Below are 22,208 nucleotides of genomic sequence, written 5' to 3' on the forward strand. Positions count from 1 at the left end.
TCTCAACTTTAAATGCAACGTGATTGCTGATTTGCCTATAAGTAATACAATAAAAATACAAACAAAATACTTCTACATATATGGCACTGCTTACATTCGTTGGCCGACACACCTATTTGCTTGTCGTGCCTTTGTACAAATATCTACGTAAGTAGGTAGTTTCAGACGTGTTGCTGTCAAGGCGCTGCGCCGTCGCGGTCAGTATTTTTATATTTTTATTTTTTCAAATATAATTGGTGGTGCGATCGCTAGTAAACCGCTTACTATTAATCTGATAGTAGAACAACTTTGCTGGAGTAGAAACTTTGTTGGTCATTTGTCCACTGTCTATCCAACGCCACCGATCAAACGCTTTACATTAAACGCACCATTAAACGAAGATAAAGGCAGAGAAACAGCAAAGGGCAATAAACTTTGGGCGACTAGTGTGACTACATTAAGAAGTCAATTGTGACGTTGACTATTGTGGCCGTTGTCTTTGCCGTCTTTCTTGCTTCCGCTGCTACTACATTAAACTCAGAGTACCGTCTTATCAACGGTAAATCGATTTGGTGTGAAGTTAATATTGTTAAAAAATTACATAGAGGAGACAGTCGTATACTTTTACAAAGATAGTTAAAATATTGTATACAAGAATATTCAAAAGTGCTAAATAGGAAGCGGATACTCATTGACTTAATATTTTCGCTGGTATGTTCATATGTAAATATATGTGTATATCTTATATATGCATAAATATATCTTCAATTAACGATAGCGATTGGCAAGAATTTTATACATGTATTGTGCTTCTCCGCGCAGACTTCAACAATTGCATTCTTTCCTCGTTGTTGGCCGCATTTCGACTGGCCCATTAAAGTTGAATTGATTTCATTCTGCGCGTGTACGACTACTTTGTGACACACATTTTCTGTCTAGTCTGTATGCTGTCTGAATATCAATTATTAACCTTGTGTTTATTTCACTTAATTCCACACAACCTTTATTAGAGATAGCGTTAATGGAATTAATTGCATCTTTCGATTCTCCACTTCTCTGCTCGCTAGATGATTCCGCTGCACGCCAAGCGAAAAATTCGTATGTGAAAACAATGGAATTACAGTTTAAGCTAGATATGGTGAGCGACAAGCAGGACGGTTGGCCTTTGACCATCCTACGATGAGATGAAACTATTTTGCATATCGTTAGGCTATAAGAAACAGTTATTATAACTTATCTCGAGTATTACAGTTGATTGTGTTACACATAAGAATTGTCATTACCAAATAATCGTTTTAATTTAATTTTATTTAAGTGAATTTATTTTCATTTCGGCAAGCGTGAATCTATGAGTAACCAATAAATCATAGCAGCATAACATTCCCCATAAATATTTGGGGAATGCTCGTGGAGTGACAGTCCTTGGACAGTCCGCAGAACCGGCTGTTGTGGTTTCCCTTAAGGGATACTTACACTAGATGCAGTTTCATTTCAAAATCCTCCACTAAGCTGTAGCTTCTAAAAAATTATTTCAATGTCTTACTTGCCGCTAATTGTATTTGTATTTTCGGTATATAATTTTTTTATGTTGAACTTGCATTGCCCCACACCCTCATTGATGAGTACATGACCAGTATAACGTATACTATTTTTGTTCTGTTGTTAATATTATTATAACTTTTTTCAAATGAAACCAAACAAGATTTGCAAGCTTTCGTTATTTGCCGCGACTTTTCAATGTCACATTCCTAACATTTTTAACAATGCTAGAAACAAAAACAAGCGTTGAATTTGTTTGTTTGCTATTCTATTGTCTGTGGAATGAGCGTGTTTGTTTCAGTTGAATGTCTAATTATTGTTTTCTTACTTTACGATACACGCTTAAAAAATATGTATTAATGAATATCTCTGTTTTCTGTTAACAATTACAAATAGTACTCGATTGAGTTCAGTAAACTACACGAGTATTTCTTGTGGTCACGCAGCTGCCAATAAACCACGGCTACAGAGCCAGCTCGCGAAAAATCTGTGGAACTTACTTCGCCCTATCATTCTCGCGTGTTGCACTCAACATACATTTTTACTGCTCACTCGGGTGTTGTTGACAGCAAATGTAATCAGTTACAAATGCCAATTTGAATTCAGTGCTCAACGGCCAGTTCATTGCAGTGTAAAGTTGTAGAATATACCAGCAGAGATAGTATGATTTTTTTAATTTTATTTCTTTTTCACATTAAACCAAATGTACATACGAGTATGTAAAGTTTTTCGCTAAAATACTGATTTATTACATTGATGTTTGCAACATTTTAATTCGCTTGTGCGTAGCGTCGTTTAACTCTATTGCTTAGTTTTTTGTGACTTTTGTTGTATTTTGTTTTTGGATTTTACTAATTATTACCTTAAACGCAAACACAATGGCACGAAGGTGCACAGGCATGCAAGAAATGAAAACGACTGTAAAACCAATTAACTCACTTTCTTCGCGCACGCGTCTACTCTCAATGTGGATTTGACTGAAGCTAGGGCCATTGCATAGGCAACTGTCGAATTGAAAATTTCCTTAAGTCCCAGAGAAAAAACTGCAGTTGTTTAATAAAAATAACGAACGATTTTAATACCGTTATGAAATCAAAGTTTTGCTCTTATTTTTGGTACTGCTAATGATCTCTGGCTGGTGGTGAATATTCTCTTTGCTGGGAAAGCTATCAGTTTGCAATTATGTTAACCGAAACTCATTAAAAAAGTTGTTCACTATAAAGGTAAGTTATCTTAACGTTGAAGTGATTGTTTTCAACTCATTTTATAATGCAGTATACTTCTTTCTTCGTAAGCGACCTTATCTTTGAGCCATCTTGTAATACCTCTGTCGAACAATCTTCAACACAAACATTATAAAATCCTTCCTTAAGTATGTATCACTCTTTTGAAGTAATGATTTCGGGTCTATTCTGAAGAACATTTGATGCCTTCTGAAGTGCATTTAACACTTTGTCAAGTACTACTGGAAAAAAAATTAAGCTGAACCTAAGCTTTTCCGTGTTTTGCAAATACCTTGCTTTAGTCCATATATCTTTAAATCATATATCCGGATCTATTGAGAGTTTTTTTTATATTAAATTGGATACTATTACTTCGCTTCTTTCGTGACAATAACATTTATATGATATTCTGGTTATCGGTACTTTTATTTGGTAAATGATTCTTACTTGGTATCGGTATGAGCTTTGAAAAACCTGATATTTTCATGAAAATACAAAATCTGTAGACGAATGCTAAACCTTTGTGAAACCCATGCACTTGGGTCCAAATTCGTGCACTTTTTCTAAAACTTTGTATTCAAGTTGGAACTCTAGTTGCTGCATACCACATAATTTAATATTAGAATGGTGTTATAACAATACACTCGTGTATGTACAAACAAGGTTTTGTTGCCCTTTTTCATTACTTGTCACTTTTGTTTTTACAATTATACAGCGTCATTCCATTCAAATTATGAGACCTGTAATGGAGTCTTGACTGTAGTTGTTGTTGCCTTTCACGGTGGGAATTTGGCTGCGGCTTTAGCAGTTATTATTGCTGCTATCGAAATGGGATAAAATTTCTCATGTGCCAAGTACCTGTGGAGGACGATGCAGCAGTTTTTCAAATGAAAGTCACATAGTAAAGAAATGCGGCAGCGACAAGCTATGCATCACCCACGCGGTATATTTTATTACAATTCCTTCATTGCTAACAAGTGCGACTAAGAATCCAGCATATTTTTAGTGGTGCGTTTTGCCGTCAGTTCCATTATTTCGACTCAAATACAAAAATATCTCAAACCATAAAGTTATAGTATTTATGAGAATCACTTGAGGTAAACATTTTGTTAACTACGCAACTGCTATTAATATATTTACGAAAATTCATTTTGGGATCTATTCTTTGACTACGCTAAGTGCTTATATTTTAACATTGGAATGCGGTCAAACAACAATGTTGAATGGTGTTGTACAATGGCAGCGATCCCAGTCGCAACTTAGCTTGCTTTTTCCGGCTGCGGCCGCTACTGCGCCAACACTTGTTCGGCTTTAAGCGACAACTGGCATTTTAGCACCCGTCATCCATCTCAAAAAAACGCTTCTACTACCAGACTACTCTTCGCATTCGCAACCAGTTTCACACTGTTTAGCGCAGAGAGCATTTAGCGCTCAAATGTATGACTCCGCATGCGACGTCGCAGCCTCCAACAAAAACAAGTTTTGCTTTAAACGCACCTGTGCGCCGTTCGCTGCTCGGGTCGCATGCCACTGGATTAAGCACGTCAATTCGAAAGTCTCACCAGTTTTCATTCTGAATATACGGTTAATGAAATTTTGACAAATAAATTTCGGTACTTTGTTTGCTAAGCACGAGTTAACGCAGCAAAATGCAAAACTTAAGGCCACAAAAAACAAGCGACGCAACAAGTGAAAGTCTTTTTATTTCTTGTTCATTGGTCTTAAGTGTTTGTCGAGGTCAGTAGTAGCAAACTAAAAATGTTAAATGAGAAAAAAATGCAATCAAGCGAAATAAGAAATCAAATGAGCTGCGAGCACACACTGGAATATTAAATCGCCACCGGAGTGTGGATTTGAGTGAGAGTGCCGTTTAATTTCACTTATCCTAAAATTTGCAAATATTTAATACATATATCTTTTTTTTTATTTGTTTTTTAATTATAAATTCATGAGTAATAGCTCAAAATGTTCAAGGGAAAATATTCAAGTTTGTGTCTTAAGTCTTTAGTTTTCGAAAATGTTTTCTGTTTTACACACAATTAATGAGTTTCAATACCATAGCATTAAAAGTAAAATACTAAAGATACTTAATAAGTATGTGTCGTTATCTACGAAAAATGATTAATTTAGGAGAATCATCAGTAATTGCTGACTCAGCGGATGTGCTGCACCCACTTCACATGTTGTTTGCCGCATTAACGCCTCCAAAAATACTTGCAGCCCACAATGAGTAAACATACGTTTATGTATGAGTTATTTCAATAGGTGCCGCATGATAAAGTGCGATGGTATCCATGTTCATAAATCTTCAATATTGAGGTTTGGCTGGGTGCATAATGTTAAGTAGAGGGAGCATATCACATATCAAATGCGTGTTTAAGTGCTAAGCGATCACCACTGGTTTTTTGTTAGCGAAATTTTTATAACTAAATTCGCAATTTTTTCCATACAAAAAATGTTGGCGTAGTTTTGTTCTTCTCTTTATTTTCGCACCAAAAATCAATTGCATACATTGTGGACCATTTACGATGCGAAGGGCGGTAGTGAAAGTGGGTAACCGCGTAAAAGGTGCCACAGCGACTTGTCAAAACATTGTTGATTGGTTGATTAGCGTTGGTGTTAACAAAATACCAGCCACATGTTAATTGCGTTGAGTTATTGGAATATGAATATATATACAAGATTTCAGCAACAAAAATGCGAATAATTTTATTTAGAAAGTAAAAAAATAATATCTGTAAACAACGAAGTTTGTTCGAAAAGTATTTTATTTATTTTCAAAATATTTGTTTACAGAAATGCTTGTGTTTAAAAGGAATTTACATTAAAAGCAACTTTCTACCGAATACGCAATAGACGATTTGAGTGAATCCCAGGATTTGATACAAATTATCAAAGAAATGGATTGGGTAGAAGGAGACTTGGTGTGGTTTGATCCTGGCGTCGGTCATCCCATACCTGGTGAAATACAAGAGGTGCATCGAGCGGCGCAAGTGATTGTAGTTCAGGCACTCATCAAGGGAAAGGTAATTAAATCTATTGTTTAATTAATTTATATTTATATTTCAGTCAACGTGCATTAGATGGTTGGCCAAGCTTCTCTTCTGCTGAAGTAAAACAATACAAAAAAAAATATAAATAGTTAAAATTACAATATTTTACTAGAATTGTTCAAATAATCTTTATTTGCGATATGATATGACTGTGCATATACATATATATATGGTAACAAGTTGAAGCTGCAATTTCTATAGGAGAAATTGTCATCTATGGGTATATATGCACTTGTTTGGCCAGTCTCAAACGTTGAGCTCGGCTTTATACCACAAACGGATGTGTGCAGAGAATAATTACTTGTTGCACTTTTCACAACAACAAAGACTCATACAAACATATGAATACATGTTCAGGTGCAGCGCAAACAATTTATGCGAATATACAGAATATTGGGAAAAAACAAAAAGCAGACAAAATTCTGCTTCATGACTTGTAGTGAATTGTGCAAAAATCTGCAAGCTAGCAAATGCCAGCTTATTGTTTAGCAATTGGAAACAGATAATTTGAGCTATTTAACTGCGAAAAGTTGTTGGAGACAAACTTGTTGAAGAATCTTGTTTAGTCATATATTTCATTCTGAAGTAGCCTGAGTTCCCGCCTTAGTGATTGTTTTAAAGTTGTTCATCTCTTCGCCTTGTGACATAGTGCGAAATTGCAGCAAAATGGAAAATACTCGCAGTAAAAGCGAGAAACAGCAATTGTCAGTCAATGTGGTTTAACAAGCCCGCAGAACGTGAAATTCGACATGTTTGATGCAGAACACTTACTTATTGCACTAGAGTGCTTCACAGACCATCACATACTCACAGCAACACGTTTCGTTACAATATCTTGGATTATCAATTAATGCTCAAGTATTTTTTATACGTATTGGCTAGTAAAAGCAGCAGTCAACTGCAGTGTGGAGAATGGCTGCAACAGGCCATCTTAAGTTGGTCAAAGCATGATGTCTCTTTCAGAGGTGTTTGCTTGGAGTAATACGAACTAACCGACCATTCTACTGACTACCATTACACCGAGTGGACATGTAGATTGCAATTGGCGCTTGATTTGTATCTGATATTCGAAGTGAGAGTTCAAACCGCTGTTGCCGCCTATAGCTGGGCATCGCGAATGCGTATAGTGCGCTTTTATCTGGAACCATGGCAACGGTGCGGTTCCATCACACCTAGCCCTGCTCAATCACCGTCTATTGCAATTTTATCTCCACATATTCTGCGTCGCCAACGCCCACCCAGCTTTGAGAATTTTCCAACAACAGACGTCAACTCCGAGATGCTCCATTTAAAGCAGCGACGCGATCAGGAGCGCAAAACAAAAAATCGCTATCCGCAATATGTAAAGAAGCTTTCAACGATTTGCAGCGATGTCATTGCCAACCACGTTCGTAACTAGTGTTCATCCACACAAATTTATACATGCGAAGAACTACTTATTATGTGTTTTAAGTAAACTTAAATTAAAAAAAAAAATACTAAAATTATTCTTGTTTTCTTTTACAGCCACAAACTTTCGCACTCCAGCCAGGTGAGGGAAATCTGCGCCCACGACAAGATCTCGGAAGTAGTGGCGTTGAAGATATGACCATGTTGGAAGATTTGCATGAAGCGTCATTGCTATGGAATTTGCGTCTGCGTTACGACAAAGGTCTTATTTATACGTTTGCGGGCAGTATTTTGATTGCAGTGAATCCCTACAAAATGTTTCCCGATTCGTATGGACTAGAAGTAGCTAAAAAATATGCCGGCAAACCTTTGGGTACAATGCCACCCCACCTTTTTGCCATAGGTGCAGCTGCACATGCCGCATTGCCATCACCTCAGGTCGTGGTAATATCGGGAGAATCGGGCTCGGGAAAGACCGAGTCAACAAAACTAGTAATGCAGTATTTGGCTGCTGTGGTGCCGGGTGGCGGTTCGGCATCAGCAGTCATTGCCGAACAAATACTGGAAGCTGCACCTTTACTAGAGGCCTTCGGTAATGCGCGTACGGCGCGTAACGATAACAGCTCGCGTTTTGGGAAATACCTAGAAGTTTATTTTAAAAATGGGGCAATCGTGGGTGCGAAAATAACTCAATATCTACTTGAGAAGTCACGTATTGTGACTCAGGCGCCTGGAGAGCGAAACTATCATGTTTTCTATGAAATGCTTGGTGGTTTGTCAGAAACCGAGCGTACTAAATACGGCTTGCTTGAAGCAGATAAATATTTTTATTTAAATCAAGGTGCTACCGACTGTGCACCCGGTCGTGTGGATTGGGATTCCCTTCAAAGTGCCATGCAAGTCTTGGGCGTTTCGGAAGGTGAACGGGAAGGTATTATTAGAGTATTAGCATCAGTGCTACATTTAGGAAACGTCTACTTTCATCGTCGGCAGTTACGTCATGGTCAAGAGGGGGTAGAAGTGGGATCTGATGCTGAAATCAAGTGGGCGGCCCATTTGTTACATATTTCCGCTGAAGGACTTCACAGAGCACTGACTAGTCGCATCACTGAGGCACGTTCGGAACGCTTACACACTCCACTTGGTATTGATCAGGCGCTCGATTCGAGAGACGCCTTTGCCAAGGCCTTATATGCTGGACTTTTTAATTGGTTGGTGTCGCGCATAAACTCTATTGTACAGAAAGGTGGTACACATGATGCACATCGTATATCTATTTTGGATATATTTGGCTTCGAAGATTTGGCAGAGAACTCTTTCGAACAGTTGTGCATAAATTATGCCAACGAAAACCTCCAACTATATTTTAATAAACATGTTTTTAAACTGGAACAAGCTGAGTACTCACGAGAACGTCTCGAATGGACACCACTTACTTGGGATGATAATTTACCGGTTATTCATTTACTAGCCAAAAAGCCCGTAGGAATATTCCACTTGCTTGACGATGAATCTAATTTTCCTCGGGCAACCGACATGAGCTTTCTGGAAAAGTGTCACTACAATCATGCGCTTAATGAGCTATATTCCCGGCCTCGCATTGGTGCTCAAGAATTTGGCATTACACATTACGCTGGCCAAGTGTGGTATTGTGTTGATGGATTTCTAGATAAAAACAGAGATGCTTTGCGCAGTGATGTCCTGGAACTGCTGGCCTCTAGTAAACTGCAATTAGTTGTTGACTTAACGAAGCAGTTAAGAGCTCAAAGAGACTCTGGAAAAACTCTCCCAAAGGGTAGTAATGGTCGATTTGTCACCATGAAACCACGTACTCCCACCGTAGCGGCTAGATTTTCAGACTCGTTGCAGCAACTTCTTCAATCGATGGGTCGATGCAATCCATGGTTCGTGCGTTGCATTAAACCAAACAATGAGAAGCACGCATTAAAGATGGACATGCCATGTGTTCTACAACAATTGCGCTACTTGGGCATGCTCGATACTATTCAAATCAGGCAGAAGGGTTATCCAGTTCGCTTGAAGTTTCAGCATTTCGTTGAACGTTACCGTCACCTTCTTCGAACCCCTCTTCCAAGGGGCACCCCATATCGTGAGCTATGTCGTATTTTATTAGAGTCTCTACCACGTACCGGTATTGAGGGACCCGACTTTCAATTAGGTGCGACACGTGTGTTTTTACGGGAAGCACTTCATCGCCTATTAGAAAGTGGTCGCTCAGATCGTCTTAAGTCAGCAGCGATTGCTATACAAAAACATGTTCGCGGCATGTTAGTGCGACGTCGATTAGCACTTAAAAAGAAAGCAGCTATAAGGATCCAGTCAAAGTGGCGAAGTCATCGAGAAATGAAAAAGTTTTTACAGTTCAAAAAAGGCGTCGTCCAGGCTCAATCCCTCTGGCGCGGTAAAAGGGATCGAAAGAGGGTTGCTAAACTTAAAGCGGAATATAAAAGACGATTAGAGGCACAGAAAGCTCAGAAGGAGCGTGAAGCGAAAAGGCTCGCCAAGGAGCATATTGAGCGCAGTCAAGTTGCCTACTTGGACATACCAGCAGAATTGGCTTTTATTTATTCAAAGGTAGATGGTTGGACACCAGTACATGGTGACCGGCATCTTGTTAAAGTAGTTGGTACCGTACCCGGACCCCCTGTTGCTGGTGATCTGCCAAAGGACTTGGATCAATTCTCGTTTGGCAAATTCAGTTCGGTATATTGCAACGGTTTACGTTTATCACCACGCCGAGAACCGATTACAACACCCTTTCTTACAAGGGCTGCTTCCAGAGACCAAGACTTCCAAGATTCTCTGGCAGTGTTCAAATTGATCCTTCGTTGGACAAACGATAAAACCCTTGACGAAAATAAAGAAAAGGTATTATCAGATTATATTGTACATAAAGGACTATCTTCACGTGGATTACGTGATGAAATACTGGTTCAACTATGCAATCAAGTATATAAAGCGGAAGAGTCTAACTCCCAACGTATATGGCAGTTAATGGCACATTGCTTATCATGCTTTCAACCCGGCCCTGCTTTTAGTAAATACCTGATGAAGTTTATAATGGACAATGCTCCGTCGTCAATGAGGGAACTCCTTTTGAAGAAAATTTTACGTAATTCAAGCAACACACAGGCAAATGCTTGTCGCAATTTTGTACCATCATGGGTGGAGTGGCGAGCTATCTCCAAAATGTCCGATATTGCGGTATCTTTGACGATGCCAGATGATGTTTCACAAACTGTTGCTATAGATTCCTGGACAACTTGTGAAGAAGCTGCCTCCTTGGCCATCTCTACACTCGGTATATCAAACCGAGGATGGACTGTTGTTTTAGATGACGGAAAGTTGGTAACTGATTCATGTGGATTAGACTATGTTTTGGATCTTATTTCGGAGAAAGAGTTGTGCCCAGCCTTCCCTGCTGTTCGTAGTGACCTTATGAAAACTGGCGGCAAGTTCATACGAACAACTGTACCGGAAACCGAGCCTAGCAGCCCCAAGAGACCACAAGTTCCGCCCCCGGAGCCTCCAAAACCTAAAATAAGTACTGCCAGAGAATCTCCAATAGCCGTACCTCAAATCGAACCTCCAGTCCGAAAGACATCGAGAGATTTGTTGTCGAGAAGTTCAGTTCTTAACGAAAGATATTTTGAACAAGAAAAGACACGATCTAAGTCATTAGATGACCTTCTGGCAGGAGATATTGCTGATCTTGATCCAACCCCTGAGCCTGAACCTTTAACAAATCTTGGTCTATCTGAAAGCCGTTTAAATGAAAGATATCACTCTGCAGAGCGTTTGGCTCCAATGGGAAAAGAAACTGGACCCAGGTATCAAAAGTCACAGCACGCTGGACGTCGATCACACGCTGGCTCTCACTCCAGTAAATACATGGACAAATCCGAATATGCCACTCGTTCATCAGCAATGTCCGATACGAGCGAAGCACCATCGTTAGCGTCCCATGTACGACGTGTACGAGTACCATCGCAAGCTTCTGATGTCGATCAATTCCTTGATGATTTATTTAGCCCCGTATTGGATGGCTCTTTAGATGAATTATCGGATGCAAGGTCATTGGCAGCAAGCATAAGAGGAGGCGGACAGAAAATTACACAGAATTCTCCGTTTTACTCCGATAAATGTGAATTTTTAGAAGCACCAAATACTTTGCAGAGTTCAGTAGAAGTTTTTTCAAACGTGGATTCTCTCTGTCAAAAAATTAAAGGCGGTGGAGAAAAAAAGGGTATTGAGGATGAATCAGCTACTGACAATTTAGATGAATATATAACAGGCCTTTTTAAACCAATATTCATCAATGAGGCCGTAAACACTTTAACAAAGCAAGCTGAACTAATAGAGATCATTAAGGGGGGTGGCACCACGCATACTCAATCTACATCTAATACCAGTTTCGTTACATCACCAGTCGTAAGCCCAATAAGCCCCTTGATTGCAAATTCCGATAATATAATTCAGATGATTAATATTCCTCCGGATGCTGATCCCAACGTTTATCAGCAGCAGGTTCAACGAGCATTTTTGCAATCTGCAATGGCCCAGAATTTACAAATTCAACAACAATTATTGGCACAGAATCAGGCACTGCAAACATTGCTTAGTCAACAGGATACACCAACAGGCACAACATCACCACCACTAGTACCCGTTCTGACAGCAGTCCAACAAACTAGCCATTCAACAAATAATGTCACAACAAAAGTAAGCACTCCACCACAAGCATGTCAAAACAATGTCCGCAAGCAAAGTGTTAAGAACCGTATATCACAGTTCTCAGAGAACGATCGGAACAGAAAAGCTTCCTCGGAGAGTGGAGGAACGCTAATACCACCACCACCACCGCCACCGATGCCACCACCCATAGAAGCCAAAGACCCGTCCGAAACACGACATTTTCTCGATCCATATGGTCGGGCAAAGACAGTGCGAATAGGAAAGTGGCGTTGGCCTCCGCCACAAGACGCACCACAGTTTGAGACTGAGGAGGACTTTTTTGCCTTCAAAATGCGACAATCACAACGAAAAACTACACCACAATCTCAATTTCACAGCAGTAATGGCTCTCTAACTGGATCGGCCATGGAGTGGGAGGAATTTGAAATCGACACATCTAAGAGTCCATCACCCACTTCTAATATGCCACCAATTCACGCTCAAATGATACGAACTACACTGATGATTGAAACAACTGGTGGGAAAATTGCTAATAAGGAAATAATTGAACAACAGCAACAGCAACAACAAACAGTAGTTACAACGAAAGTAGCTAAAAAGAGCTTCGAGATCGGTGCTGAGCGGCCACCGCCGGGTAGCATTGGAAAACTTAAGTTAAGTTCTGAAATGCGTCAACGACTGGAACAAGTAACCGCTGGTCATTCCGTGCGTTCAACAGTTAGTACAAAGTCGGAGCAAAGAACCCCAGCAAAGCTGGAGGATACAAGAAAACTTATGCTTCAACAACAACTGAGTGGACATTTTTTGAATATGGAAGGCAAGCCTGGCCCAGAATTGCCTTCGGTCCGAACACAAATCGAGAGGATGGAGGGCAAGCTTTCTCCACCACCTACCTGGCCTACTGTTGTACCACCAGCTCCAAGCGTTCCAGCACCACCCCCGCCCATACGACCTCCAACTATTGCACCGCCCGCGCCCCCACCCGCACCTAAAACTCCACCCACTCCCCACGAACTGGAAGTAGATGATATCATCTTTCGCAATCAAAGTGGAAAAGATATTCCAGCATTTATACAGCGTCAAGATCGTGACACTTTCGGAGCTCGCCACAATTGGAATGGCTCCGATGATTCGAAGGAGACCTATGACTCTTGGGGACGTGCTGAAGCGGCTAAATTAGATATGGTGTACGAGGCTAATTTCAAGAAGGAAATTAAAAATGAAAGAGAACGATCTAGATCACGATCCCGTTCTCGTGACCGTGATGACTTCTCAGAATCTGTTTGGGATAGAGCAGAAGTAGAAGGTCCTTCTTCCAGTGGTAGTGATCGAGAAAGGGAAAAGGAACGCGAGAAGCGAGAGCGCATCTATGAAATTAGACAAGTGGAACGCGAAAAAGAAAGCAATAAAGTATATCACCCAGCTCCCCCCAAGGTCATTACAGCTACAGTTGAACGAGTCGAGAATCCATCTACAGGTGCACAAATGGAACGCAAGTTTTCACAACCCACTTCACTCTCAATCCATAAGCAAACAACAACTTCTACCAGCATGAACTCCACCTCAACAACTGCTCCCGCCACATTCCGTACACACATGGCACAAAAATATGAAAAAGAACGTAAAAGAAAATCGTCCGCATCAACAGTACTATCCCAAAGCACTCGCCGTGACGAAGAAACCGATGGCGGTGACGAATGGCCATTGCCAGCTATACCTGCTCCTGTATTAGCTCCACCTTCTATTAAGAGCCCAGCAACTGCTTGCTTCACATACAACAGGGTGCCATGGAGATTACGTGTTCGCAAAGAAGTTTTCCATCCCAATGAATCGATAGGACCACCTATTGCATTAGATTTACTCTTTGCACAAGTGGTGTCCGACGTTTTTGGTATAACTCCTTGTCTACGAATTTCCCCGCAAGAGAAATCCGTTGCATTGAGCATGTTGAACGGACATGGCGTAACTGTCGAGACTGTCCGCAGCCAGAATATTAGAGCAATAGTGAAACGTCACTTGATCGATATGGCGCGCAGTTGGCCACTCTATTTTGCGCGCCTATTTGCAGTGCAGGGTGCGCCGCAGTACCCAGACGTCTCAATGATGGGCATTTCACACAATGGACTTTATCTAGCACGTCGCGATGCAGAGTACCTAATTGTTGTGCAATCCATATCTTTAAGTGAAATTCAAAACGCAATCACATTACCGCGACCTGCATCTCTGCAGTTAAATTTGCGTAGCGGGGACCATTTGGCATTGCACGCAGCTCGAGCAGCATCTATTCAGGCGATGATTACTACATTTGTACAAGAGTACCGCAAGGTAAGTAAGCTCCTTTGAGAAGTCACTATAGAATAAATCTAGGATATTCACATATCTAGCTAAGAATCACCAAGCCCAAAATCCTCATGTTTTTTTTTTCTTGTGTAAGGGAATTACAGTAACTAAGGATAATGAATATTAGATAAGCTAAGTAATCTGATTTCGTTATAATAAGTTGTATTAAATAAATGAGCAGCATGACAATGTAAACTAAATGTCGATAAACTCTACAACGAAATCAAATATGTATAAACACAGCCATTCACTTTAATATACATACCAGATGCCCATCGCATCGACAAAACAACAAGTTAGGCCACGTAAAATCTAGCTTTTCAACATTTGTAGTTTACTAGAGACTTGCCAGGGCACTTGAATCCAAATAGCATCTAACTTAATAATTGATACTCGTCCATCATTGTCAGCGGTCAGTATTACTTAGTGAAATTCAATAACTGGGAATTCGAAATATGAATGACCGATGCAGTTGCGCAAGCGGCTACGGAAGTACAATAACAGTCGAATTTGTGAACAATCTACGATTGCAAAGCGAGCGATTACTAAATCAATTCGTGCAATCAACATAAACAATCACCAATCGCAAAGGGACGAGGAGCCTAAAAGTTTTCTTTTCATATATTGCTTAGAAAGTGAAGTGAAGAAGTGATAACATCCAAAATAATTTTTTTTAAAGCAAATTCTCATGGTTGGGCAACTAATCATTGAATGATCGTATTTATGAAGACTCAAATTTTATTTAATAGAAAGAGCAATGAGTAACATACTCGAAGTACAGATGCATTTTTAATTCTAGGCTCTTGCACTTTTAAAACAATGTAAAAATTAATGCTCGAACGACAAAATTTAGCATATATTTTAGCTATGTACGCATCTAGTTGCGTATGCCATTAAAAATTTTAATCATTGCGAGTCAGAGATGTTTATGAAAGCACTCGTACGTCACAGTTATATTACAAAAACACTTTGTTCAATTAAATATATATATTCGAGCGAAGCACACATCCATCAGCTATCATTAATAAAAGCATTACCAGCATAATGCCGAGTTTCCACATACGTATGTATATATATAATATATATGGATGTGTGCATGTGGATATCCAAATAATACTCTCTGACTCTCTTTGTTAGCTACAAAGTTGGTCACTAGCAAACCAAGCAGCTCCAAGCGTGGTCATTCGGCAAAGAATTGCACAGAGCCGCTCTGGCATGAGTGCTCAACCGCATTCAAGTATGTATGTATATGTACATACGCACATATCTGCGACTACAACTTAGCTTTCGGGCGCAGCTAGTTGGCTAGTGAAATGGTCAAGCGATTGCTCGGCGATATTCGAATCTTCAGTCGCGACAATCTAGCTTGAGCGGCTACTACCGCTGTGCGGAAAATTCACCTGTTAATCGCTCAACTGTGGAAAATGTCTTTGCTGACAATTTGATTTGTTCAATACGAGTTATAAGAGCTTGAATGTGATAGACGGGCAGCCAACCCGAATATGTTTTGTGACCGCTTTGGCCAGCTTCCTTACAGCGACGTCTAATGAGAGGAAAATATGAGAATGTCGCGCAATGTCATTATACCTATATCCGGTTGTAGTGCTATTTGTTATACTGGATCGAGTGAAGTAAATATAAATATAAAAGAAAATATAAAAGTGAAAATCGCTTTGGCGCACAAATGCAGCTGAATGATGTGAATAGTGGTGGTACCACAAAAAATTCATAACTAAATAAACCACCTCAAAAGCTAAAAAAGATAATATCTGGACTTATTCGGTATAACCTATTCAGGTCCACAACAAATTATTCTGGATTCATTAAAGATGTATACATATATGTCTTACATATGGAAATGTATAAGTACATATATGAATGTGCATGCGAACTGAAACAGCTGACACTTGGTCAATTGACAATAACTTGTGCGCGCTCCGAGTTCATTGACACGAGGCAGCTCAGTCAGTTACTTAGCCAATTACAGCCTTTTAATTGTGCACAGACTTTGGTGCGCAGTTGGTGCTAATCGGTTCGCGCATTCAACTTTCACTTGTTTTGCAGCATAAAACATTAAAACAAGATATAAGGCAAGCACAAAATAAGCCTATACATACATACATATTATATATATGTGAGCAATTGAAAATCACACGTCGATAGTTACAAACATGTGCGAAAGTATTTCTGCAAACACTGCGCTATAAGTTGCTTTTGGTTCATAGTGCAACGCCGAAAAACACTTCCCAATAAAGATGTCCTCCATATCATCCAAGTCTCATGGCAGTCATGGCAGTGGCGCCTCTCATCACAAATTCAGCAGTATCGTCAATAAGGTTGAATCGTTGATCAATAAAATGAACAACGATAAATTTAATAATTTTAAGCTGCTGCAGAGCAATACTGTACTTCCTGGTCGGAACTTAGCGGTTCAAAGAGAAACGCATGGTGTGCGAAGTAGCGCATCACATTCATACAAGTCGGAGGAACGCACTTTGCAATCGTATGCACAATGTGAGTGTCAAGGGGAAGGCTTGCCATCTTTGGAAGACACTCTCACAGGAACAGCTTCATTAGATTCATTGAATCAGTTAACTGACGCTGAAAATGCATTCGATAATCACGATTTAGTTTACACCGATTCAGATGATGCTGAAATTGCGCACATAACTGGTACAACAGCGGTGCAAGTGCATCGCCGCAGCGACTTAGATCAGCTAACGGATGAAACAATTCGCGAGTTCAATGAACAGTGCTCCTCGCTAAGCCATGATGTGGACTTTGATAATGCGTGGAGTGCAGAAGAGGACGAGCACAAATGCTGGACGGCTGTTGGCGCAGAAGCGGGCTGCTATTGTGATAGTGATAGCCAGGAGAATACTGGCAAAATCTTTGGCAAATTATATAAATATGAAACCATTAATAATAATAACATCGACAATACTTTTAAAACTAATGAGAATGCAAAATACCAAAGAGACAAAAATAATAATAAAGAAGAAGCAATGTCCCGAAATAATACCTTGGATCGGAGTCCTATCCAACAAAAACAACAACAATACCTGGATAATGGATTCGGATTTACGCAACATGTCAATGTCAACGACACTGTTGCAAATTGTGATGAAAAAATCGAAATGCGCAACGAGGAGGAGCACATGACTGCAAATGGATATGAAACTGCTTTGATAATGAATGCAAACGTTAATGCATCCAGCAATCTTAGTAACCAAAATAATGCGAATATCAATGGCAATGGCACCCAGCAACAAAACTCCAATAAACCTCGTCGACCCAGCCTTGCAAGTAGCGGCTCAGTAGGCCGCATGGAAACCATACTCGAAGAACCGGGCGAGAGTAAAGTCTCTGTTAAAGAAATATTAGCACGATTTGAGACAATGAGTCTGACAGAGGTAAATTTTCGGAAGAAAAATTCGAGAACTCCTAGCTTAGATTTAAACGTGCAAAGCAATGCACGAAGTTATTTAAAATGAGGACATACAAGTAATTACCAACAGTAACACTGCGTTACAAAATTGCAAAATTATTCAGCACTCAAATGTTAGAGTTAGGTTAGCGTTCAGGTAGCAGGTCACAAACTGCGAGTATTACTTCAATAGGCATATATGAACACAAGCCAACATACATACATACATAGCACAATGGGCTATAAATTACGACAGTTGTCCAGCGAATGTGCATTTCATTGCCAAATAACAAATTGTGGAAGGAAATGAGTAAAGAAACACGGCATTAGGGACAGAATGGCGGCATTAAAAGCATTGAAAGCTGTAGGAGTGTAAACTGCAAACTTGCCTTCATAAAGCTCCTCTTTGGTGCTGTTTTTGCATCACTCTAATACAAAATACGAAAACACGCTGGCTACCAAAACAAAGCGTTGCACTCACGTATTAACCGTTACGCTGTAGCTCTGGCCGCTACATTGGATGTCGCTAGTCACTGGCACACTAGGCGATGATAGTACTAGTCATTGCCGCTTTCGACACATACTGTGTTAGTGTATGACTTTGCTCTTCTATCCGACCCCTATGGGTTTCAAGTCGAACTTGAACTGCAACAGTAAAGTGACCGTGCACTCGACAAAATGGGAGTATGAAGTGAGTAACATACCAACGGTAGTAAGCGTTCATTGCCGCGGTTTTAGTGAAATTTGTTGGAAGAAATGCCTTCCATTTATTGTGGTTATTACCGTTAAGTTTCCATACATATAATCAAAGCTTTTAAATATGTTCCCAGTTTTCGTGGATGGACACTTTCTATTGCCAAATTTCAAGCACAATTAGCAAATGAGGTTCAATTGTTTGGAATAAATAATTATTTTTATAACTATTAACACTTGTTAATATAGTTATTTATATACGTACATATTCCAAACTGTCTATCGAAGCGATACGCGCTCGCACGACTCTTCACACTGGAAATATATGCAAACAAAAGTATGTACACTTGTATGCTTTTACCATGCTCATGTGCGACTACTGCATAGCGAGATACAAATGTGCTCCCGTATATATTGTATTTTTCGCATACTTATGCACTGGCTATTGATCAGCAGAATTTGTGTCGTTGCCTCGATTGCGATTTGCTTAAATGTGAGCTTGTGGAATTGAAAGCACCAATCAATATGGGTGCATTCATATGCATGTGTATGTATGTGGGTTTGTCTGATCCGAATATTAATTAACTTGTCTTCAAACGTACAAAGTTTTAAAAGTGGAAAACAAAACTACTGCTTCAATTGTTCGTATCAAACGTAACATGAAAAATGTGAAATAGAAAGTTGTAGGTGCACACAAAATGATCCGAATAGCCAGTACATGCACACGAATCTACAAGTGCGGCCAGTGTTGTGACCGATCGGTCATTGTGGTGCATTGGCGCGAACCGCAATTTACACTTTGGCTTGGTCCATATTTACTCTTTTGCATCGCAAATATTGCCGTATTTCGATGATACGGCATACATTTCTCCATTAGCTAGCAAAGTGCGCGAGAATGAAATTAAATTTGGAATCTTAATTTTTCGACTAGATATTGCTCGTACGGGTGAAACGCATTCGCTGAACGCTCGTAGCAAGCGCAACAGTAACACTTACAATACACATACATATGTACTACACTAGCTGACCATTGCTGTTTTTACGACTCCGTGAAAATGTTTTTTATATGTAATTACTTGGATTGAACTGCTCTCAAGCTGTGAAGTCACTGGAACGTGTCATAACGGCCACAGACGCAGTGCAGCTCTCGCTGGCCCAGTTTATATTATGGCTCCGACCATTTAATGCCGCAATCAATTTCGCAGCTAATCGGTAAAGCGTTTTTCTCTAGCTTAACATTTGCGTTTTTAAATGTGGCAAATATTTTCTTTGAGAAGTAAAACCATATAAACAGTAAATATAACATAGTTTTTTACTATCTTGGTGATAGATTTAACGTATAAGGGCCTCGAATTTCTAGTTATTAAAACTAAAAGGATTCAAGTAGATACTCATATTGCGATACAGAATTTAGAATTTTTTGTACAATTAATGGAATTGACACTATTTTCCGTTTGTAACATATAATAAAATCTATTGGATAAAATATTAGACGCGTACATACCTCCCTTCCCTTTATTTATCTATATTTACATACATTTGCATTACATTGCAACATTGAAGAGATATTTTGCTATACTTTTACCCATACGCTTGATGTTAAGGCAGCGGAAGTTACTTAACGTACTCGTTATAGAAAAAGTAAATCACGCAAAATTTGATAACACTTTGCACATGCAAACTAGCGCTAGCCACACTTTCGCCTAGGAGTTATTAATTCTAAACTTCATCGGTTTTATTGGTATACGTAATTTAAATAATTGGTCTGGCCGCAGAAATGGCAAATTGACGTTCCGTAATTTGTTTTCACGCTGTTTTAGTTATGTCTATTACAAAATGGTATATTACATACTTGTAAATATGTGTAGAAGGCCGAAAAGTAAACCCGTAAAATGGGCTTTTGCGAGACGGGCTGCGTGGGCAACGCGCACCAATAAAATATTGGGTAGTGTAAAATGTTTCATAACAAATCTAGACAAAGTTAAAAATTTTAAAGACAGAACCATCTTTATTTCATAAGAATATAATTTTTGAGTTTTCTGAGCGAAAAGCTGTTTGAAGCGCATTTTAGGATGCATCAGAACCTTCACGTTAAGCTCTTTTTGTTTCTGCCACCACATCAAAGATGCAATGGAATTATTTATTACAATTTTCAATTGTTCTCTGTAGATACGGTAGATATCAGTATCAAGCTTTTGTAAGGTGGTAGCACTACTATTCCCTTCCCCTCCCCTATTGGGAAGCTTCAGCTCGTATAATTCACTATTTTTTTCATACATTACGCTCATCACAAGGTATCATTCGCTTTATGAAGTACTAGATTTTGTTCCGTTTTAGAAAAGCTCATCGATTGGAATTTCAGTTTAATAATTATTAGTTTATGTGGTATTCGAACCATTTTTGTATCCACCATTATTCAAATGGTTTAAAATTGTTTGGTATTGTATCCCATGATTACTTATATATCAGTCCTCCTTAAATTTCGGCATCCTTTTATTGAGAAACTGGAGATATTCAAAGTTTTCACTTTTCTTGAAATGAAAATAGCTTTGTTCTAAATAATAAGATAGTCAAATTTATTTATTAATTTTATAATTTTTTTTATTTTATTAAATCTATGTATAGACGCCTCGTATGAATATTACAGAAAGATGCTCGAATTTAAAGTCGTATGTTGATAATTTGTTACCGAACTTTTTATACTACCTAACATATTATATATGTATGTGTGTATATTAAACTATGAACATTCGTATCCACCTCCAGCTGCTGCAGTCCACTTTAATTTCGTGTTATTTGTTTTATTAAAGTAGTCCACAACTTTCCCATTCGCCATGGCATACCAGTTTCTGACCACTGAAATCTAAATAACTAAATAACAGCACAACATTTTTAATCCAAATTTCAGAGCCAATCGAAAGCCTCCACGCTGTCGTCGGGTGCCCGTGCAGCCGCCCAAACACTCAACGTCCCCATCGAACGCCTGGAATCCCGTCAATCTAACCATCGTGAACATGGAAATGCGGTCAATAACCACAACAGTGCGGCAGCAATGACCTCTTCAAGTGGCCATGAAGCTCACATGGAAAAGCCTGTTGCTCTGCAACATGGGCGGCAAAGTGGCGACACGGAGGCCGATGTTCATCAGGACGTGAATCACTTGCTTGAGAGCGAGGCAGATTCTATGCTTCCAAATACTGGCAATCACATGGAATTGCAAATGGAACGCCATCAGTATACAAAACAGACGAGTTACCTTCATTCGACTCGCAAGACTTCTAGTAGTCAGCAACAAGTTCAACAACAACAACAACATCAGCAAATTCATGGTCACAATCACGTTTCGATGCCACATCATCTTGATGCCAATTACATGACGGAGGAGCTAAATGGCAGTAGTGGGACATCGCCGTCCGTTACTAAATACTCTCTTCTTCAATTCGCCATGCAGCACTTCCGAAACGAGTAATGAAATAGTTTGAAAACAATGTCTGCTTAGGTTTTCTAAATCTGTAAATTATATTTCGAATTCCAGTCAATATCCTGAAGTTCGTACGCACAATCGCGATCTAACTAGAGAACATGGCGACCGTCGAATTCCTTCTTACGCAGATTTAGTAAAATGGCAAGGCACGCCTATTCGCATGCCATTACTCCGGTTGCCCAACGATTTAGCTCCTTTGGCGCTTGAGTGCTTTGAATGTATTTTGCGCTACTGTGGCGATATACCGCACGACCCTGAGCTAACTGAAGTAAAGTGCGTCTACACTGTACTCATGGTAATATTCACAAATAATTATACTTTTGGTCAGTTTACACAAATGTTTTGAAATTCTCCAATACTATTTT

The 22,208-nt window shown here is 39.5% G+C and overlaps 1 protein-coding gene across 2 annotated transcripts in view; it reads left to right on the forward strand.

The window, feature by feature from the left end:
* LOC128859361 (unconventional myosin-XV) overlaps positions 1-22,208 on the forward strand; it is a 30,725-nt gene that overhangs the window by 6,162 nt on the left and 2,355 nt on the right. The window contains exons 2-5 of one of the 2 annotated variants that reach the window (XM_054096336.1): positions 5,538-5,767; positions 7,301-14,224; positions 21,268-21,824; positions 21,895-22,138. In XM_054096336.1, the coding sequence (XP_053952311.1) occupies positions 5,642-5,767; positions 7,301-14,224; positions 21,268-21,824; positions 21,895-22,138 (7,851 nt within the window). In that variant the 5' untranslated portion in view covers positions 5,538-5,641. Of the gene's footprint in view, positions 1-5,537; positions 5,768-7,300; positions 14,225-15,615; positions 17,653-21,267; positions 21,825-21,894; positions 22,139-22,208 lie in introns of those variants that run through there. The other variant, XM_054096337.1, reaches the window with a different exon arrangement.

The sequence above is a fragment of the Anastrepha ludens genome, chromosome 3 (genome assembly GCF_028408465.1).
Source record: "Anastrepha ludens isolate Willacy chromosome 3, idAnaLude1.1, whole genome shotgun sequence".
Taxonomy (NCBI): domain Eukaryota; kingdom Metazoa; phylum Arthropoda; class Insecta; order Diptera; family Tephritidae; genus Anastrepha; species Anastrepha ludens.